The 19,046-nt window shown below is 40.7% G+C and overlaps 2 protein-coding genes across 2 annotated transcripts in view; both read right to left on the bottom strand.

Annotated features, from left to right (window-relative positions):
* Positions 1 to 109: 109 nt before the first annotated feature.
* Positions 110 to 13,844, bottom strand: chuk (component of inhibitor of nuclear factor kappa B kinase complex). The gene is made up of 22 exons (XM_030078584.1): positions 13,700 to 13,844; positions 13,002 to 13,115; positions 12,681 to 12,775; positions 12,144 to 12,261; positions 11,816 to 11,885; positions 11,630 to 11,718; positions 11,198 to 11,287; positions 10,840 to 10,964; positions 9,764 to 9,871; positions 9,346 to 9,481; positions 7,540 to 7,734; positions 6,816 to 6,918; positions 6,525 to 6,648; positions 5,524 to 5,675; positions 5,285 to 5,346; positions 4,748 to 4,857; positions 4,394 to 4,443; positions 4,114 to 4,219; positions 3,245 to 3,392; positions 2,696 to 2,832; positions 1,980 to 2,079; positions 110 to 1,580 (listed from the first exon to the last, which is right to left on the bottom strand). Exons 2-22 carry the CDS (start codon positions 13,104 to 13,106, stop codon positions 1,515 to 1,517), a joined length of 2,289 nt encoding a protein of 762 aa, XP_029934444.1. The 5' UTR covers positions 13,107 to 13,115; positions 13,700 to 13,844; the 3' UTR covers positions 110 to 1,514.
* An 839-nt stretch (positions 13,845 to 14,683) lies between these two features.
* The window catches only part of LOC115378361 (PH and SEC7 domain-containing protein 1-like), a 35,076-nt gene continuing 30,713 nt past the window's right edge, over positions 14,684 to 19,046 (bottom strand). The window contains exon 13 of the mRNA XM_030078597.1: positions 14,684 to 18,937. Coding sequence (XP_029934457.1) covers positions 18,674 to 18,937 — 264 coding nt within the window. The 3' untranslated portion in view covers positions 14,684 to 18,673. The remainder of the gene's footprint in view (positions 18,938 to 19,046) is intronic.

Below are 19,046 nucleotides of genomic sequence, written 5' to 3'. Positions count from 1 at the left end.
TATTTCCTACTTGAGAAAACTGAGTCACATAAGGCTGACTACACTACCATTTAAAATTTGCCTGGTTGGTATGGGTTGCTAAACTGAAAAGAAAGCCAATGCCAGCAGAATCATGCCAAAGTCATATTTTATTTTAATACCAGGCAATTTGATCTCTCTACAATGCAATTTCTAAAAATTAAACATTCATAGACAGGTTCAAACCATCAGATGGGAACAAATACTCAAATGGAAAGAAAACTGGCATTGCATGTTACATAAATACAAAAAATATTTTTTTTCCATTGCACTTGAACTTCATAAATACACCTCGGAAGGTAGATTTCTTTCTGGCCCAAAGTAACCACTTATGCTTGTTACAGATGACGATTCAGTTTACGCCACATTTGTGTAACTGCAGTACATTCAACCATTTGCCATCCTGAATTTCCCCTAAGCATCTCAGTACTGTGCTCCATTCATTTCATTCTAAATTAATGGACAACGATGGGAATTGTGCCGAGACGTTTTATGGAAACCAGACTTGGCAATCTTCCAAAGAAAAGCCATCCAGTGAAACAGAATGTGCACATAAATGAGGAATCAACAAACCCATTGTCAGCGTGACATTTAAAAAGACAGATGTACAGTATAGACATTATATAAACATAACGGCCAGCCACTTTCGTCACATATATCATGACAAAGGCGTCTGCCTATGATATATAACACTTTGTTTTAAAAAAGACAAATCAAAATAACATTTACATATAATCTAAACCCTAAGAATCCATGTGTATAGTAAAATATATTAACTTGAATATGAATGACTATAACAGTTTTTGTCTTGTTCGTGACTGTAAATGCTGCACTCATTTGGCAGCCGGATAAATGGGATTCAAACAGGATTTCATCCGGAACATTGGGTTTCTCTACAGAGAGGATACACGGGAGTATCAAAGTGCTGTTTGCTTGATTGTTATTTCCTTTCCCCTTGAAACATTTCCTGCGTTTTCCTTGCATCACGTCACAAGCCACGAGGTTGAACCAACTCCCCGTGTGTCTACGTAATACTCTCTCCCATCTGTCAAACACACCTCTTTGCCCTAAACCCCCAAATCTGGTGCTACACTTTGCTTGGTTTTGCAAAAACAGTAAAAATGAATATCATCAGTTACATGAACTATGATGAACACTGTCTGTGTGGAAAAAGGGAAAGGTAAGTGATGCCCACACACACTGATTAAACAACTTATGGAACACACGTGTTCATATTTTTCATATAAAAACAATAATATTCATTGATCAAACTTTCCACGATATGAGAAAATGGGAGTGGATGCACACCATTAAACGTGTGTATTCTGTCTTTTTTTTGTAAAGAGGTTCAGGAGAGCCATTTTAAAGTGAATATCCCAAGTCCACGTACAAATGTACAATGTTAACGCCACTCCATTTTGTTAACAGCATTCAGTCCTTAGTGTTACTTGGAGCGCAGGCACAGATGAGCTGGATGGCGCATTTGTTGACAGATCTTATGCATTTCGCTTTTTTAGTTTTGTTGATAAAGTTTCATATTTTGTCCAGCTCCAATCTTGGTCCTAAAAAGAAGAGGAACACCAAAAGTATCACAGGGCTGCAACTACCAACTATTTTCACCGTCAATGAATCAACTATTTCTGTGCATATTCTCATTGGTCCAGGTCATAGGCATCTCAAGGAAACTGAATCAGATCAACTGGACTTAGTTATATGTCTAGAAGACGTTTCACCCCTTATCCAAGTGGCTTCATCAGTTCATGCTGGTCACTAGACTAGACTGGTAGTCTGATTCAATTTCCTTGAGATTAATCAACTAGTTATCAAATGAATCATTTTGTCACAAATATGAGTCAAACTGTATGACCAATCTGAGGACTTTGCAATGAACTTATTAAATAATGAGCTCATTAAAAATCCATGACAAGTCGAACAAGAGACATGAAAGCTGCTGAACTTACCAATATGCTTTTGGCCTGTTCATCAGCAGCCTCCTGCATCAGGCTGGTCAGCTGACTGAGGTACTTCTGGTTCTCCTGCAGCAGGCGCGGGGCAGCATCACTGCAAGAACGCAAACATAATGAGCCTACAAATCTCAGTACAAGTCTACCAATATGCATCAATCACATTTTGTAGTTCATATACACTGTGTATTCATAAATTATAAAGTGATAATAAATGATATCTGACAAAATAATAATTTTGAATCAAGAGTTAGGAGTATGCGGCTTCCCTCCCTCCCTTTGACTTATATAATTCACAGACTACAGAGCACCCAAGGGGGATAAAAGTTAGACATATATAACCAAACATAGCACTATTTCAATGTATATATTACTTCCCTAAGGTTACATCTATTGCAGATTCCTAGTCCAGTATATGACAAATGAGAGCAAAACAGTTGTTAGGGGTTATGAAGAATGTCAAAAGATAAATTCCTTTGTGCTAAAAGCCATTTTTCCACCAAGGTACTTTGAGTCTACTTGCTTTTAAGTAAATAGTATGGTTTTAAATGGCAGTGTGCAGAGGTTATTTGTTGTTATTGAATGCGATCAGGGAGAATCAGTGCTGTATGATGTTTCTGTTTGCACCTCATCATGTATGTTTCACATGTACACCTGCTTTCTTGAAGCCAAACCACTGCATGAATGAGTCCATCAATCACTGGGTCAAGTACCTGTCATTTGGTCCAGGCAGGGAGGTGAGCGGGTGAGGGGAGCTGACAGGTTGAGCTGACTGCGACCACTGAGAGACCTGCAGCGGGTTGGAAGACTCCGGACTGACGGCTATCGAGTTTCGTGACGAGTTCTGAGCCTGAAAGAGAAAGAGAAAGATAAGATTGACTGGGTTGGTTGGTGGGGGGTAACAGAGGGCTCGCAGGACAGAGGGCACTACAGCTGCAGAGCAAATGCTGCCCCACAGGATGAAAGGCTGGAGAGGCAGCTGCTGTGTGGACAGTGTTGCAGTCTCACTCACTTACAGTCATTTCATTCTTATTTACAGTCAGAGTGCTCTGTGGCTCAGTTTTATTAAGATACCATACCACAACTGTAATTGTGATTCATAAGCAGTGATGGAAAACCCACTAATCTGCTGTGTCACTCTCCATAATTTTCTGTCTAAAACAGGAATGTCTCAAAGATGAATGCTTGAAAAAAAAAACAGCCTAACGTCAACTGCGTACATAAAATACCTTGTTGATAAGAAACAGCCGAGAATCACTTACACAGGCTATCTTCAGTAAATGCCAGAACTCTCTCTGTCTTTTGATCTGCATCTGCATCACTGTGTTGTCAGCATCCTTGATGCTCTCCAGGGTCTTCTCGATCCTGGGAAACAGGTCAATGATCTTCTGTTTGCTGAGCAGGATCTTACTATTGAGGAGACAAGAGAGAGCAAAGAGTCAGCAGACAAGGTGGGGAGACCTAACAGGCAAGCCATTAGGATTTTAATGGATCACTCCAACAGCTAGATGAAAATGAATAAATGTAGTTGTATGTATGACTCATTAAAACACAGAGCTTCTTGTACTGACCACTGAGACACATGACCCCTGTTTTTGCAGTGGAGTTAGTGCAAAGGGAACATCAATAAGCAAACAGCGCTTTTCCTAACAGACTGAGTCTAATAGTTGTTTTAACCTCTTTGGATTACCACGAGTGGGGTCTGTGCTGTAGACAACACAATAATGATCAGTTGGGCTGAGTGATAGTTATGAAATCAAATATCACAATAACTTATCACAATGTCAATATTGTGATGATACTGTAGGGATGACTATTGGAATGTTCATGAGATATTTATACATAGGAAATTTGTGATCAACAATCATTTGTAATGTTGATATGATGACCAAGCAGGCAAAGGCAAATATCAGAGCAGCTAGAACAGTCAAATAAGTTCACATCTAGTCTTAATATAACCACAGGGGAGTGTTTTAATGACAGCTGAGCAGACTTCTCCATGACTGCAATCTTATCTAAAACTATGTAGACAGTGAAGATGCAGGAACATCCCACACATATGGTACTGCCAGCAGAGTAAAACAAATGCTCAGAATGATTTTGACTAAGGTGTGTTCGACACGATTCTTACCTGAGGTGGGTGTACAGATCTTTGAGCACCTTGTCCTGGTTCTGGACAGTCTGAATGATGGCCTTGACCATCTCAGAGCTGTCACTGCTCACATCTGGCTCGGGGGCTGAGGGAAATGAATTGCACAAATCAAAGAACACAGCTTACGCTTTAACAAATATAATTTGTTTTCAGGTCAATTTAATTTTCAAAATGCCAGATGAGAAGTAGGTCTTTATGTTAAGTGGTGTCTTAATATAACATTTTACCCAACAGTAAATGTTATCAAAATGTCACTTACTTTTACATTTCATCTTCAGTTGCTTGTATAGGTCGATAGCCTTTTCTTCTCTGCAATAAAGACAAGAATTTATTGATTAGACACACTCCAAAATCTACATTCATCATTATACATTGCGAACTTGCATTATTAAGTGGAATAAGCACAAGAGTATCTACAGCTTTTAGCTATAGCGAGCACAACACTGGGAAAGAACCTTTTGTTACTTATTATGTGCACCTTCATCAACTTTTTCGTGTTTTTTATTTTGTTTTGAGAGATGGCATAGTCAAGAAAGATATTAAGATAAATATACACGACATGATGTAGTGTATGGAGGGAGAGTTGCAGTTTATCAGTCACCAAAACACTCACAGCTGCTCCATCTTGTCTCCTTGACGACGAGCATACGGGCTCCTCTGAAGTTCCACTATCTCTGAGTGCAGCGCCATGATCTCCTCATCCAAATGGTTCACCTCTGCCACCTACAGCACAAACTGGGAGTCACTCAAGAACCATCACCCACAATTCAGTCGAATGATATTCAAATCACGTTAGTACAACATAGAATAGCAGGAAGTAATATGGGGAAAATCTGAAAACTGCAATCTTCATAAGAAACGAATGAGTTGTGCATGTAAAACAAATTTATTCAAACAGTTCAAACAGGCTTTAACCTGAGAAAAGAGCCTTTGAGTGTGAAAATCTCACACTCAGCAGAGGCTGAATATGTGGGCTTCACTTGTATCTGCTATACATCTTTCAACCAGCATCTCATCATACATATATAAATAAAGTTGTCTGAATTTGAATTAGTAAGGGTGCATACCAATGACACGCAAAACAATTCAGTGATACTGTACCTCAGGTGATTATACAGAGGTAATGTTCTGTTCAAAGAACATAAAGTACCTGTGCAAAAGCAGCAGCTCTTTCCTCGTTCTCCTGCCAGGCCTTCAGCATCTTTTCAGAGGCTTTGATGAAACACAGACAAATCATAAAAATAAGCAAAAACTTACTCAACACTATAGTAAAATATACATTGTACTGTATTTACTGTATTGCATAAAGTTTCTGCAATCCATTAAAAAGGAGAAACTCAGAGTTTGACAGGAGCATATCAAAACAAGCAGCTGCTTTAAAACACTCACATATGCCATAGTGCATCTGATCACTGTACTTCTCCAGGTCGTACTGGATGCTGCTCTTGAAGAAGTCCAGTTTGGCCTTCAGCTGCTGGGAGAAGCCAAACATGCTGTTCTTATATCTGGTCAGATTGGTGTTGTAGCGCAGGAGGCTCAGCCTGCAGCGAGGTCGGGGGAGACAGTAACAAAGCATTTACAAAGTTACAAAGCATTCACCAGACCAGGATGGCAAATAGTGTGAGATTTGTGTGCAAGAACCTGATTCAAAGGGCAACAAGGAAGAGATAAAAAGGACTATTCTTGGAAATATAATACACATGTAAATGTATCTGAACCTTCATATAATGCTGGTTGCCAGCAAATTGGTACTTGACATTTGACTGCATCAACAACATTTGGGGACAGCACTCACATTCTGTGGTCAACAGTTCCAAATGTTACAAGAAAGTTGGATGAGAGAGTTGTCTAGAAGTTTTCTCATTACTTAAGTACTGTGTATTGATTTTTTGTCCAATCTCTCAGAAGTCATTAGGGTCCCACTGTTATCAAAAATCCATTAAATTGACCATATTAATTATGATAGATGTCTTATTTAAAACACTGGGTTATGTTCACTGATAGAACAGTATGTCTCTGCAAGCACTTTTGAATGGATTTCTGAAAACAATTAAAGCCGCTGACTTCCATAAAGTCGCGCAAACACTAGCAGCTTCAAACTGGCAAATACATTGGTGGGTTTGGTCTCTTAATGGGTATTAATGGGAATGGAAAAATAAAATTACACTGGTATTATCCATTAAAGATCCAAATTCTATAATTCTAAGTGTATAAGTCCTTTCTTTCTGGTTTGTCCTCATCACTTAACTCTATCACCCAATACATGAATGCCAGTTAAAGGCAAATTATCTACCATTGCTAACTGAGAAATGTTTTGACAATGAACAAAATCTGGAGGTTTGGGACCATTTAGATGACTCTTTCACTGGTAAATGTGTCATGTAACTCACATAGCAGCCCTCTGGCCCTGGAAGAGTCTGCTGTAATCATCCTTCAGGCCACAGATGTAGCTCACTGCTTCACCCCACACCTTCTTCAGCACAACCAGAGGCAGCTGGGTCTTTGCCTCTTGCACTGCAATGTTGGAAAGGTGTATTAAAACTGAGCGGAGAATAACCATTTATTGGACTGTGATGTTATGTTTTGCTTGTGGATGTGTATCGTAAATATGGTCATTTCACAAAATCTAAAACCTCAGAACATTTAGTACCAGACAGCTTAAAATGTTGTGTAATACTCACCGATAGTGTTGACTTTATCTGGCAGTTGTCTTGCACTGAAGGGGCCTGAATACTTGGTGAGGCTCTTGTCAAACAGGTAGACAATATAACTATCCCATCCTCTCTATATAAGAAAAGAGTAAAATGCCACTTAAACAGAGAGTAAACACTTTTCTGCCTGCCATTCAAAGAGCATCTTTAGGCCAGACTGCAAAATTTCTCACACACATACACATATTAAGTGACTGTATATTAAGTGTGGCTGCAGCACAAATCATCATATCTGAAGACACGGCTCTTTCTGTATAATTTTTCCTTTTCAACCTGAGACGAATCACACATATTCTTATCTTTGTGCAGCTGCCAATGAGAGTCAATGAGGATACAGAATCAAAGACTGAAACATTAATAATGAATCGCTATTAATGTGCACAGTGGGCAGTATTTCATTTGAAATTATGTGCAAGTTTTTGGGATTTACAAAGTGGAATAAAGCCTGTGTGCAACCTGATTTGTGGGTCAGGTATTCTACACAATGCCAATCACCTTTCAAGAAGTTTAGATGGAAATTACAATAGTGTTTAGTGTTTTAGTTGATTTCATTTTGTTTTCATTAATTTACAGCAGCTGCATTTGAGAATGAATAAGGCAGCAGACAATTCGTACATGAGCAACATGAGCACTGTAATCTAAGCTGTTTTTTTTTTTTTTTTGTGAGAGCAAAACATAAAAATGGATTCCTTACCACACCATCAAGAACACACTGTGCAGCAGGCTTCCTGGGGTCAAGTGACACCCCTGTCTCCTGCAAAAGCTCCTGGTTTACCACCTCTATCTTAGTCTCAGCCTCAATGCGCTTCTGCAAACTGTGGAGACTCTCATCCGGGGACAACTGGAAAGAGTGGACCTGAGCTGTCGTCATGTTCAGGATGTGGACGACCTGACAACGGAAGAGAAAAACTATCAGAGAGAACAGGTGACACGCTTTCCAGTAAATCATTTATTAAAATGCATTGTTTATTGAGGGTCACACCCCCTTCAGTCGAGATCAGATAAAAGAGACACTAGGCCAATGCAGGAAGCGATATCCGAGCACATTTCTTCTTATTCTTGCTCGTTATTTTGTTAGCACCCACTGATTTCTGGGATTGACCACTGTTTCCTTATTTTTGCTTATTTTGTCTAATAATAAAAATTTTAATAGAAAATTTCACGAGTGGTTAAGGGCACTCTTACCAAGATAAGAAAAGAATCTCTCTTTTACACAGTCCAAAAATCAGTTGTCATAACATGGAAACATACATTTTAAAACACAGGAATATAAAACATTTATTAAATGAATATAAACGCATCATGACTTTTTATTATTATTATTTTTATTATTTTATATTCTAGATTAATTGAAAGAATTTGATCATTAAAATAAGAATACGTGAATGCAGACATTTGAGAGTTTGTTGAAATAGCAGCAAAAAAGCCTACAGACTATGACAGGTAACAATAGTTATATGCATAAATGAATAAATGAGTGCTGATACAGAAGAACCACATCTCTGTTGGTGTTGGGGCTTCAGAAACTGTCCTGTCCTGCTGCAGTCATCACCAGGGAGCACTCTGTTTGGGCAATGCAGTTTTTGGTTTGCATTTTAATACTGAACCATTTTAATTTTATTTTAGCAACTGTGCGGTCCCTCTGCTGAAACATTTGCAGCATCACAGATTTTTTGCGACTGTTGACTTTTTGATTTTCCTGTAAGGCCAGTGCTGACACTCTGGACGATCACATTTTCTTTTTCTAAAGATTTTTTTGGGGGGTATTTCTGCTTCATTTGATAATGCCAGTAGAGAGACAGGAAAGGCAGCGGAGAAGGGATGGCATGTGGCGGAAATTTGACTTGGCTAAGCACTCACAAACCACACAATCACAATCAACTCTGATTTCAGCTGCTGAAGGTCTTTTACTTCCTACAGCCTTGTTCTGGTGGCATCTTCAATTCTGGGGCACCTGCCAGAGTGTTGTGCACACGACACAACAGCTGCCCTTATACAGAGTTTAGGGGCGTTACCTGTGCTGACAACAGATGCTCAGACACATGCCCCCAGTTTACAAACAGGTGATAAATCATTCAGTGCACCTGAGTAAGAACAGATTTGGATGTTTAAGGAAGTTTGGTGCATCTACTGAACCATCCTATTCTTTTCTCTGAGAGAAATTTTTGAGAAAATATAAGAGAAATTTAAGAAAATGTTGCTGCATTTGGCCCAATTTGTAGCCTCAGAGGCCAGACATCTCAACACCTGTTGTAGACCAAATGTAACATCTCTAATGAGTGTACAAATTGTTGCCTGTAACAGGATTAAGAATAATTATTAATCATCAGCATTCCCTCAATGTTTTAGAAATAAAGGTCAGCAGTTACAACAAGAGAAATAAATGTCTGTGGTTCTGATACAAATGGCTGGCCTAGATACAGCAGGCTAAAGGGCATTGACAAAAGCCCTATATCTTAAGGTGAGACCCACAGAAAAAGGACTCTGCTACTTAACTTACCTTCATGCTCAGTATCTGCTCCAGCACTTCAAAGCACTGGGGTTTCTTGCTGTCAGTGTTGACTTTGCCTCCTCTCTGGACTGGATCCCACTTCAGCATCAGCTGCAGCAGTGATTCCATTGACTCCAAGAGAGTCCTGCATATTAATGATTCAAATATATGTCCAAAAACACAAACTGGTACCAACCATCAATCCAACACTGGGTAAAATGTCTGTTCTATCATTTCAATGACTAAACACTATTCCCAGCTTGCACTGCTGAAGTAACAAACTACTGTGGCCAGCGGAAAAAATTCCCCACCCACAGAGCAGGAAACGCATGCAACACCAAATCTGAATACTGGTTAAGTGCTACATTTTGAGGACACTTACTAGACCTTTGGGACAAAGAAATTTTAGCTGCCATGGGTTCCTAACCTGCTAAGATTGTTGGGGTAGGGGAGATGTGTGGAGAACCTGACTTCTCCATTCAGTTCCTCCACAGCCATGATGTCTTTTGGACCTTTGTTCCGCACTTTGCTGGCCCTATGGACGGGAAGAAGATAGAAGAAGATAACAATGGATGGTTATGTTTTCAGTTGTAATGCCATGAAAAACATCAACCGTTTCTAGTTAATCTCACTGAAAAAACTGCTGTTGACATAACAGCCTGCACAAAAGTTTTAGACCGGTCCAAATATAGCTCCAAAATGAACTGTGAGATGATGTCTGTAATCGTTCCTTTCTGCTACCTGCATTTAATAATATCAGGACCTAACAAGAAGAGTGCACATCTCCCTCAGGTTTATCTCCCGTTTCCAAACTCTAGGCTCCCTGATGTGCTGAGCAACACTTGGGAGAGACTCAGCAGCCAAACGCAATGCCTAACACTTTTCAAATTAGAAATTACATTACTGTATGCTTCAGTTCATCGGTTCAAAGTAGTTTCCAAAGCTGTTTTGACATTAATTTTACTGTCATACTGTGAAAATCTGAGCTCAACCAGGACGATGTTGAAGTTGGTCACTTCCTACGCGTCATGGCCTATCAAATGCTTACTGGGTTTCTATAAATGCAATCAAAAAGCCTAACAAAACATGTTTAATATAGCCAATAAATTAACTAACAATTATGTTTATGAGTACTTTGTAACTTTGAACCATACAGTCATGTATGCTGAACAGTGTTCTTTTTCCCTCAAATTGCAAATCCCTCATTCTTAATAAAAGTGACATTGCTTATCTTTATTGTGTCAAAATGTTGCCCAGAATTTCACAATAGCTATGATCCCCCTGTCCATGAACAAAGTGCACAAAACATCAGATACCTGCTCTTTGGCTTTCCACCAACAAGGTGAATCAAAGTGAAAGCTGTCTCCCCTTACTGTTTTTTTTTTTTTTTCCAGCAAGCTCTAGTGTCAAATATACTATTCACAAATGGACAACTGCCTGGTGAAATGAATCACTAACACTAAATTTAAATGTCACAATATTCCACTTATCTCATCAACCTACCACTGCACAGGCTGCAGGTTGTGCAGGAAGGGCCTGAAACCACAACTGCATTCAAATATCATTGTGCCAAAACTCCAGTAGTCCACAGTGACTGTGTATGGTTTATTCTCAAACAGCTCAGGTGCCTGGAGAAGACAAGTTTGCATCAGAAAAGTCTACTGGTGCAGGAATTTCACTTCACTTGTTAAGGGAAGATGTAAATGAAGGCAAGAAAACGGTCAAGAAAGATTTTTCAGGGATGAGGAGAATGAGACACAGATAGTGTAAAGGGGGATGTAATTCAATATTAGGAAACAGGTACTAATAGTTTGTAAACTCAGGGCATATAGAAGTAGTGAGTGTTTGCCGAAGTGCTTACCAGGTACTGGAGAGTGCCAACAAAGGAGGTACACAGACTGCCTTGGTCCAAATCTTTAGCATAGCCCAAGTCAATGATTTTGTGAACAAGCTGTGGAAGACAAGCAAATGTAAGACTTTTTCTTCACAAAGATCGACTTTTACAGAAGAACAGAACCAGGGATCCACCAGTATACTGACAGACTATTCATACTGGCTCATATCAGCTTGAAAAGCAATACTGCTGGCCAGCTGGCCAACTACTGAACTGGCATTTTTGTGACCTTTTCATGTTTTGCATTTGTACTATGATTAATAGAAAAATGCATAACAGCATCAGTATTGGCTGTTATGGGTGGAAGATATAAGATGTCACTATGGGCCTCAATAACATATTGGGTTTATCCCTAAACAGAACATGAATAGAAACAAAATAAGAAAATGTCACTTCTACCTTTCCATTGACATCTTGTAGCACAATGTTCTCAGGTTTAAGGTCTCTGTGTATAATCTTGTTTTCATGCAGATACTGGATGCCAGATCCTAGCACACAAAAACAGTTATGTGAACTGTACGACACGGCAGTAAGATGGGCAGGAGATGAATGAACAAGCTGCATATAGTGAAACACTGTGCATACCAACATCATTGAGTAGTGAAAGCACTTCACTCTCTTTCAACCCACAACAGTTTTCGGGTTTGCTCAGCACCTATAAGCCAAACATGTGCAATGGTATCACATCAGTATGACATTTATATTATGACAGAATGGGTGGCAAGACTTTTGTAATGTGAAATGGACAGATGTGCTGTGTCCTTAACTATACATGAGATTTATCTTTTTCATGCAACACAACATGCTATAATGTGAATGCATGATGTATGTATTTGCATGGTGAGAAGAGCATCTAAGAGAAAGGGTGAGCACTCTCATCACATGGTAGGATATCCTCTATGAAGACTCTCACCTTTCTTAGGTCTCCCCTGGAACAATACTCCATAGCCAGTAATGGAAGATCATTTAAGGCTATGCACTCGATTTCCTCTGGCACATCTCTGGCGGTCACAACATTAATATGATTCAACCTGAATCAAAAAAGAGGAGTCATAACTGTGCTATGTTTCAGTATTACCCAAGCAAATTGTGCAGAATCTGACACCACTACAAAGTTATGTACATACCAACCACTATCTATCTATCTCTTCCCACAGTGCCTGTCTGTATGGTTCTAGAAGAGCTGTCTACTCTCATAAACATGGGCTACACCTAATGGATTATACTGTGTTGGGTTGTTGTCCTAATGACACAACATCATATGTCTTTTGAATGCCTATCAGTAAAATCCTGTGCCAAATGAACAACCCCCATGCAAGGAAATCTGCATATGATCTCTGCATGTCTTCAAGTTCAGTCATATAAACACAGCAGACTGCCTTGTTATATTACATTCAGCCATTTCAACAAGAAAATACAGCAAACAGTAGAAAACAAAACAAGTACAGACTTTTTCATGATCTGGATCTCTCGGCTCCATCTGTCCTTATTTCTTGGTGTCAGCTCTAGACGGCACATTTTCACAGCTAGTTTTTCATTTGTTTCCTAGGAAATGGCAATAACGTGGGTTAGGGCATGAGCACGAGCAAAACAAAATAACCAAAAACACAACTCTAAAGCATACATGTTATTTCCACTTCAAACAACAGCTGATTAGCTCTATGTCTTTACAGTGTGGGTGCAGTCATTACACAGCTTTATTTGAATGGCGTCCCTTGTAATATACTTTTAAATGGACTAGCACACACCAAATGTTCAACACTGGACTTACATGGTGTTGGTAGAGGTAGACATGGGCAAAGCCGCCCATACCCAGCCTTTCCTTTAACTCCCAGTCTCCGCAGTTTTGGTTTTGTCTGAAGGGAGGCTTCTCCATTTCGACAGGCTGTAACGTTAACAAAGTGACAAAGTGACATGACAGCCGCATAAACGCCACAAGGCAATAACCCAAACAAGGAAAACTGCATATGAGGCATTCCACTTTCGGCACATCTGCGGCGGAAACCTGACTATCGAGTTAGATTATCAGCAAAAATAAAGCAATGACAATCACTGCATAGAGACTATATCCTGGGCGAGTTAGCCAAGTTAGTCAGCTAGCGTCAGATTAGCTACATTCGATGTTAGCAAAATAACGTTAGCTTGATGTACGTGGTATTTAAAGTCTGTCTTTTCCAACGACAAACGACAACCAAAGATATCATATGTCAAGAATACATCCAAGCAGCGTGTCATTAAGTAACATTTATTGTCTAAAACGCTGGCTACATAGGCTAGCGAGCAGTTGGCATAAACAGCTATTGGCAACAGTAACGTTAGCTACAACAACATAAGTCCCTGCAATTAGACGGGGCCCTGGACCAGTTTCCTAGCATTAGGAAACAAACGCCTCGACAGCAACAACGTTACGTTTCTACACAGGTCTCCCGGTCAACCCTCAAGGAAAAGCCACTTGGAAACTTGACTTACTTTCTTTTATTTTACGAAAATGTCATCGGCCGTTTCCTCGAGAAAAACAAGGATTATCTTGTTTTCAGCTCAATGCAGCAGTATCATGAGAGTGTGTACTTTCCTAGTAGTGACGTCACCAGAAACCCCGGCTGTGTTTTTGAAAATGAAACAGGGGTACGTTCAATAACACGCACTCTTGGGTTCAGTCTCTTCTGGCCGGTGTACTATTGTTAGCATGTTTTATCGAGTAAACAAATAAATACATACATCACAAAAAATGGCAGCCTACTTATTTGCCTCCATTGTGCATTATAGGTGTGATGTTTCTGAGCCTGTCACTAATTTGTTTTGTTTGTTTATTTGCATAGTGGTGCAAAAAGCAGTTGTACAAAATGTTTGCTTGAAACATCGAGCAATTTTATGCTGCGCCTAGTTCCAGCAAGACTATTTCCTAGAATGGTGACGGAATACTTAATTGATTTACATATATTCTCCACAGCCTTTCCCTAATGTTAGCCTCAGTCATCTTATGCGTAACCCTAACCTTAATCTAACCCTACCCGTAACTTTAAACATAAAGCCAAAATAACCACTTTATATGTGAACAAAAATCCGTCGCCATGCTAGGATAAAAAATACGTGAGGGAACTTGTCCCACATTTTAATTTAATCAACTTCTGTCAATTTAAAACTTGTAATTTTAAGTTGATAGTGGTGCTGCCCAGCCCTGTTTGGCTCTGTTGTGCTGCTGCTGCTGCCATCTATTAATTAAAACATTTTGAAAGGGGAGAAAAAGTCAGGTATATAGTAGGCTACTGCAATTTCTCGCCTGAAACATTAAGATTGCTGAAGGCAAACATGTTTTTTTCATCATTAAACAAAACTGAAACTGTGCTTGTAGAGAGGCACTGCAGCCTGTGTAGACATTTTAATGCCTCCAGCTTGTTGATTCCATGTATTATGTATGGGTTGTACTCCACAAAACAATGTGCAGACACAGCCAACCTTTCAAAACACGTTTATTTTTATCTTCTACGCCTCCCAAAGTGAGAAGCTCACAAACAACATTTCCTTGGTGAGTTGTAACAAGGCAGTGACACATGTAGCCTATGTATAGCGTAAAATGAACATCGCCTCACCTGCACCAGTCTAAAAACACTGAAATGGACAGACCCCTACATGTAAAAGTTTTTGTATGAGCTGGCTCGCTTCTCTAAAACACATCAGCATAAAACAGCATTAAATAGAGCCATTTCCTTCATTCATATTGATTTGAAATCAAAACAAATGGCCATGATCCCAAGGACATAAACTGTTGACCTACCTTATATATTAACCTTTCATTTAATACTCTAAACTTAATATAAATGAAAGCAGACCATAGTATCTCATGCGTTATATACATGTCACATTCAGAAATGAGGCTGGAGTGGGTGGACCGTGACAACAGAAAATAATTACAGTACAAATGCACATCCAGAGAACCATTTGCCCAAATGGCTGCAGGCGTGCACCGCTGCTGTGGCACTGGTTGTTCACTCTCTGGTGTACCGCTGACTTTCATTTCAGCAGCACAGAGGCGTCAGGGGAACCAGTGATTTCCATGCAAACCAGTGCCATGGAGATCCCGCAGCTGCTCCTTGATGTCAGACAATGGTGGCAACCAATAGAGAGCTGTGGGGAGGGGACCTTGGAGACTTGACTGTTGAGGTTGGACCCTCCAGAGAACTGCCTTCCCTTCATACTCTGGCAGATAATCACAGTCAGAGATGCAGCTGTGATACATCACTGCTTCACTTTCTGTGGCTTTGCTAGAACACCACATGCACTGAGAGTAAGGGTGCTGGTTCGTAAGAGAGACAGGTGAAATTGTCGATCCTATTCCGCACTTGATTTAACATCGTTTCATTTTGTTTCATCACTTTTTCTAAAATCTCACTACAATGCAGCTCCAAAAATAGGCATTATCCCTCTCCTCAGCAGGCATGAATGGCACTCAAACATGGCTGCCCTTCTTCATTGACAGTTTGGCCTCATTATAAACAGCAGGATCAAACACTATCAATAAATACACAGCTGTGATGTCAAGTTACATAAGAGGCAAAAGGTACGGCATGTCAGTTATGGCAACAATACACATGTAACCCCTGATGGCAAGTTTTGAAAACCACCACAGTGAAAAGTGACGCCGGTGGGATGCGAAAAAGAAACGAGGAGAGATGAGAGAAAGGAAGTGCAGGAAGGGCAAACGAGAAAAGCACAGGATGAGGTGGCGTACGGATGAAAATAAACCGAAATGGGGGGTTGATTTTGATTGGCAGGCAAACACCATGCTTTAGTTCAGCCTGAATATTCAATCAGCGGTTCGAAAAACTGACTGAATTCAAATTGCACATACTGAGTTAGCAACATTGGAGACAAACACTGCTGGATGGAGGCTGCTAATGTTGCAGCTTCACACAATGTGACACTGGCTAGGACGTTCTCTACAATCATGTGAAATATAGCTCCTTAGAACAGCCAGCGTTGTAACAGCATGCATACAATAACATCCACATACCGTACAGATAGACATGTCAACAAACAGCATTCTCTCACACACACACGTACACACACACACAAACACACACACAAACACACAGACTTGACACCCACACGATGCACAAATATGTTCTGTTTCATAGCCCTGCAGCACCCATCCTCAGGTGAACAGGTGCTGCCATGCATGTGCACTGCAGGTGTGGCAGATGTTTTTCATGGTCGGAAAAAAAGTAACTGAATGTCGACAGCGCTCCCTGCTGGTAGGATGCTGGCACTGCAGCTGTTCAAAGTGTAATATTCAAGCCTGAGTAGAAAATGGCTATAATGACAAGAAGACATGTAATGAGGTGGATATGGTTTCCCTTTTCCATTGGTTAAAAATAATTTCAATATCGGAACCAGTGCTTGACCCTCGTCCCCCAGCAGTAAGCTTCACTGTCACACCGTCTTCCTTTCAGATTCCACAGGTTTTAAATGGATCTTGAACAACAGCAGCAACCCTGATCCACATTAATCATGCTGTTAGGTCATACAATACCATGCACTCCACTTGAAATACCTCCCACAGTCGCTGAAATCCTTATATGAATTAGTTTCTTACACTCCCACGTGGCTTAATCCTTTCATAAATATCCTTGATCACTTGCTGTTCTTTGATACATACATAAGCATTCATATAATATTCATATTGTGCTGCTGGCTCTTTTACCATTTCCAATAGACATTACCATGTCAGTAAAAAAAAAAAAAAGCAAAACAAAAACATGATAATCATGTAGCTCTTTTGGGACTTTGACTACAAGGAATGTCAATTCTAAGTGTACTTTATGCATTTTTCACAATAGTGTGTTGAATATATTGTAAATATACCGTCATATATCATACAATATAAGCATACAGCAGGTGGTGAGTTATATACAACATATCCTGTATGTTTACAATGAATATGGGTAACATATTCCTTTACATTTTTGATATCATATTTCATCATACACTTGACATACATTACACAGGAGGAGTAGGTTCAACATCAACAAACAACTGTAAAATACTGTAAAAATATTGAAAAAACAAGAACATTCAGGGTCTGCCTGGTGAGTGTTAAAATAGGGCTTATAAATGAGAGGCTATAAGTACACACAGAGATTACACATGTGGGATATGGCTGAACACCGGCATGAGGAAAAGGACTATACAACCCCAGAAAACATGTTGCTGCTCTCCGTGTCGCCTTCAAAGAAGCAAAAGGCCTAAAAGAAGCTGTGCTGGATGCAGGCATGCGGATCACTTGAGAAAACAACATTCAGCCAAGAAGAAGAAGAAAGAGAACAGAAGCACATCACAGGACGGGAGCGAAAGCAACTGGATAAGAGAACATCTGTTCAAGTGAAGCAAAAAAGATGGTGTGTCTCTCCTGCTGAGATGCAGTTAAGTATTGAGTTATATTGTTGTGTACCGGTAGTATTGTGAATGTATACAGGTCTCATTGCCTCTAACTGGCCTCTAAGTGGCTAGAGAAAAGAGGAGGACCACAGACCTCCTCTCTGAGATCAGATGAGCAGAGAAGAAGCAGAGAGAGGTGCTGTACCATCTCCTGCCCTCACCCAAGATGCATTGCATACTGCCGCCACGCCCTCAGCATTGATCCAGTATGTTGCACACTGTCAGTCCATGTTCACTTGTATTCAGCTCGATGCCACCAGTGGCCTGTGGTGAAATGAGTCCAGGAGCTGCGAATGCCGTAATGTCACGCTCCTGCATGGAATGTGAACACACCTTGGCGATGTGGCAAAAAAGAAACTGCGATGTAATGGCTCTGTAATACCTGGTCATGTATTGTAAAGTCTAGTAACTATTACAGCACTTCAAATTAGAGTGGCGGTAGCAATTCAACCCAAATCAAATGTCATCTGAGACGAGATGTTTCAAATGCGTAAACGTGTTTGGTCCCAAAACAGAGTAAAAGGTCAAGAAAAAGGTGGGAGGGTTTGGCGGGAGAGGTGCCTTGAAAGAAGAAAAGGAAAAAAAGGAAAGGATGCTGGATGTAGGTCCCTGCTTGGTGCTCTGTTCATTCCAAGAGCACCCTCCTCCCTTATCTTACTGCATAGTACAGTATGCTGCTGCACTCAGCGTACCTTCTCAATGACACCTCATCTCCGCAGATCTGTGACCTCTCCACCGTTCCTCCCACCTCCTGCCCCAACATCCTTGCTGGCACTGGTCAGCCTAGTATGCCAGTCACTGGATCTGCACCTTCTCTATTGGACGAGAAGATTGGGGTGCCGGGTAGGGCGTCATGGTTGGGGGAGGGCGTGGGGTAAGAGCCTCACTCCCGTTCCCCCTTCAAGCAGAGCTCCAAACCCTCCTAGATCTCAAATAAAAACCTGTGCAGGGAGACAGCCTGCCGCTGGCAGTGCAACGCAGTGCCGCTCCCGGCGCCCCCGCCCCGTCTCACTTCTTGACGGCCTGTCGATAGCTGTGTCTTTGGCCTTCCTGCCGTGGCTTGGCGCTGCAGCCGCTGGCCTTGCTGCTGTTGCCCCCATCCCTGTTACTGCTGGCCTGGCTGGCCTGGCTGCTGTCCTGCAGCGTGGGGCTGGAGTGAGCCCTCTGCAGCCCATTGTCCTCCAGGAGCTGTGACTCAAACAGAGACAGGTCCTCCTCACCGCTTCGGATTTTAGCCCGTAGAAGCATGGCATACGTCCCATACCGCGTTTTCTATAATGGGAAGAGTGTGTGTGCATATGTGAAGAAAATAGAGAGAAAGAGAAGAAATGTAGCAATGGACATCTGAGAGAGTTGCAGCACTATCATAATAACTTAATGC

The sequence above is a fragment of the Myripristis murdjan genome, chromosome 19, assembly GCF_902150065.1.
Source record: "Myripristis murdjan chromosome 19, fMyrMur1.1, whole genome shotgun sequence".
NCBI lineage: Eukaryota > Metazoa > Chordata > Actinopteri > Holocentriformes > Holocentridae > Myripristis > Myripristis murdjan.
This window is presented reverse-complemented; position numbering and strand designations above follow the sequence as displayed.

Excerpts from the sequence above, each read along its gene's own strand:
- chuk (XM_030078584.1), bottom strand. The coding sequence starts at position 13,106 with ATGGAGAAGCCTCCCTTCAGACAAAACCAAAACTGCGGAGACTGGGAG. Across the intron at positions 12,776-13,001 it reads TCTACCTCTACCAACACCAT|GAAACAAATGAAAAACTAGC; the intron begins GTAAGTCCAGTG and ends GCCATTTCCTAG. Across the intron at positions 9,872-10,839 it reads AACCTGCAGCCTGTGCAGTG|GGCCAGCAAAGTGCGGAACA; the intron begins GTAGGTTGATGA and ends TCCCGTCCATAG.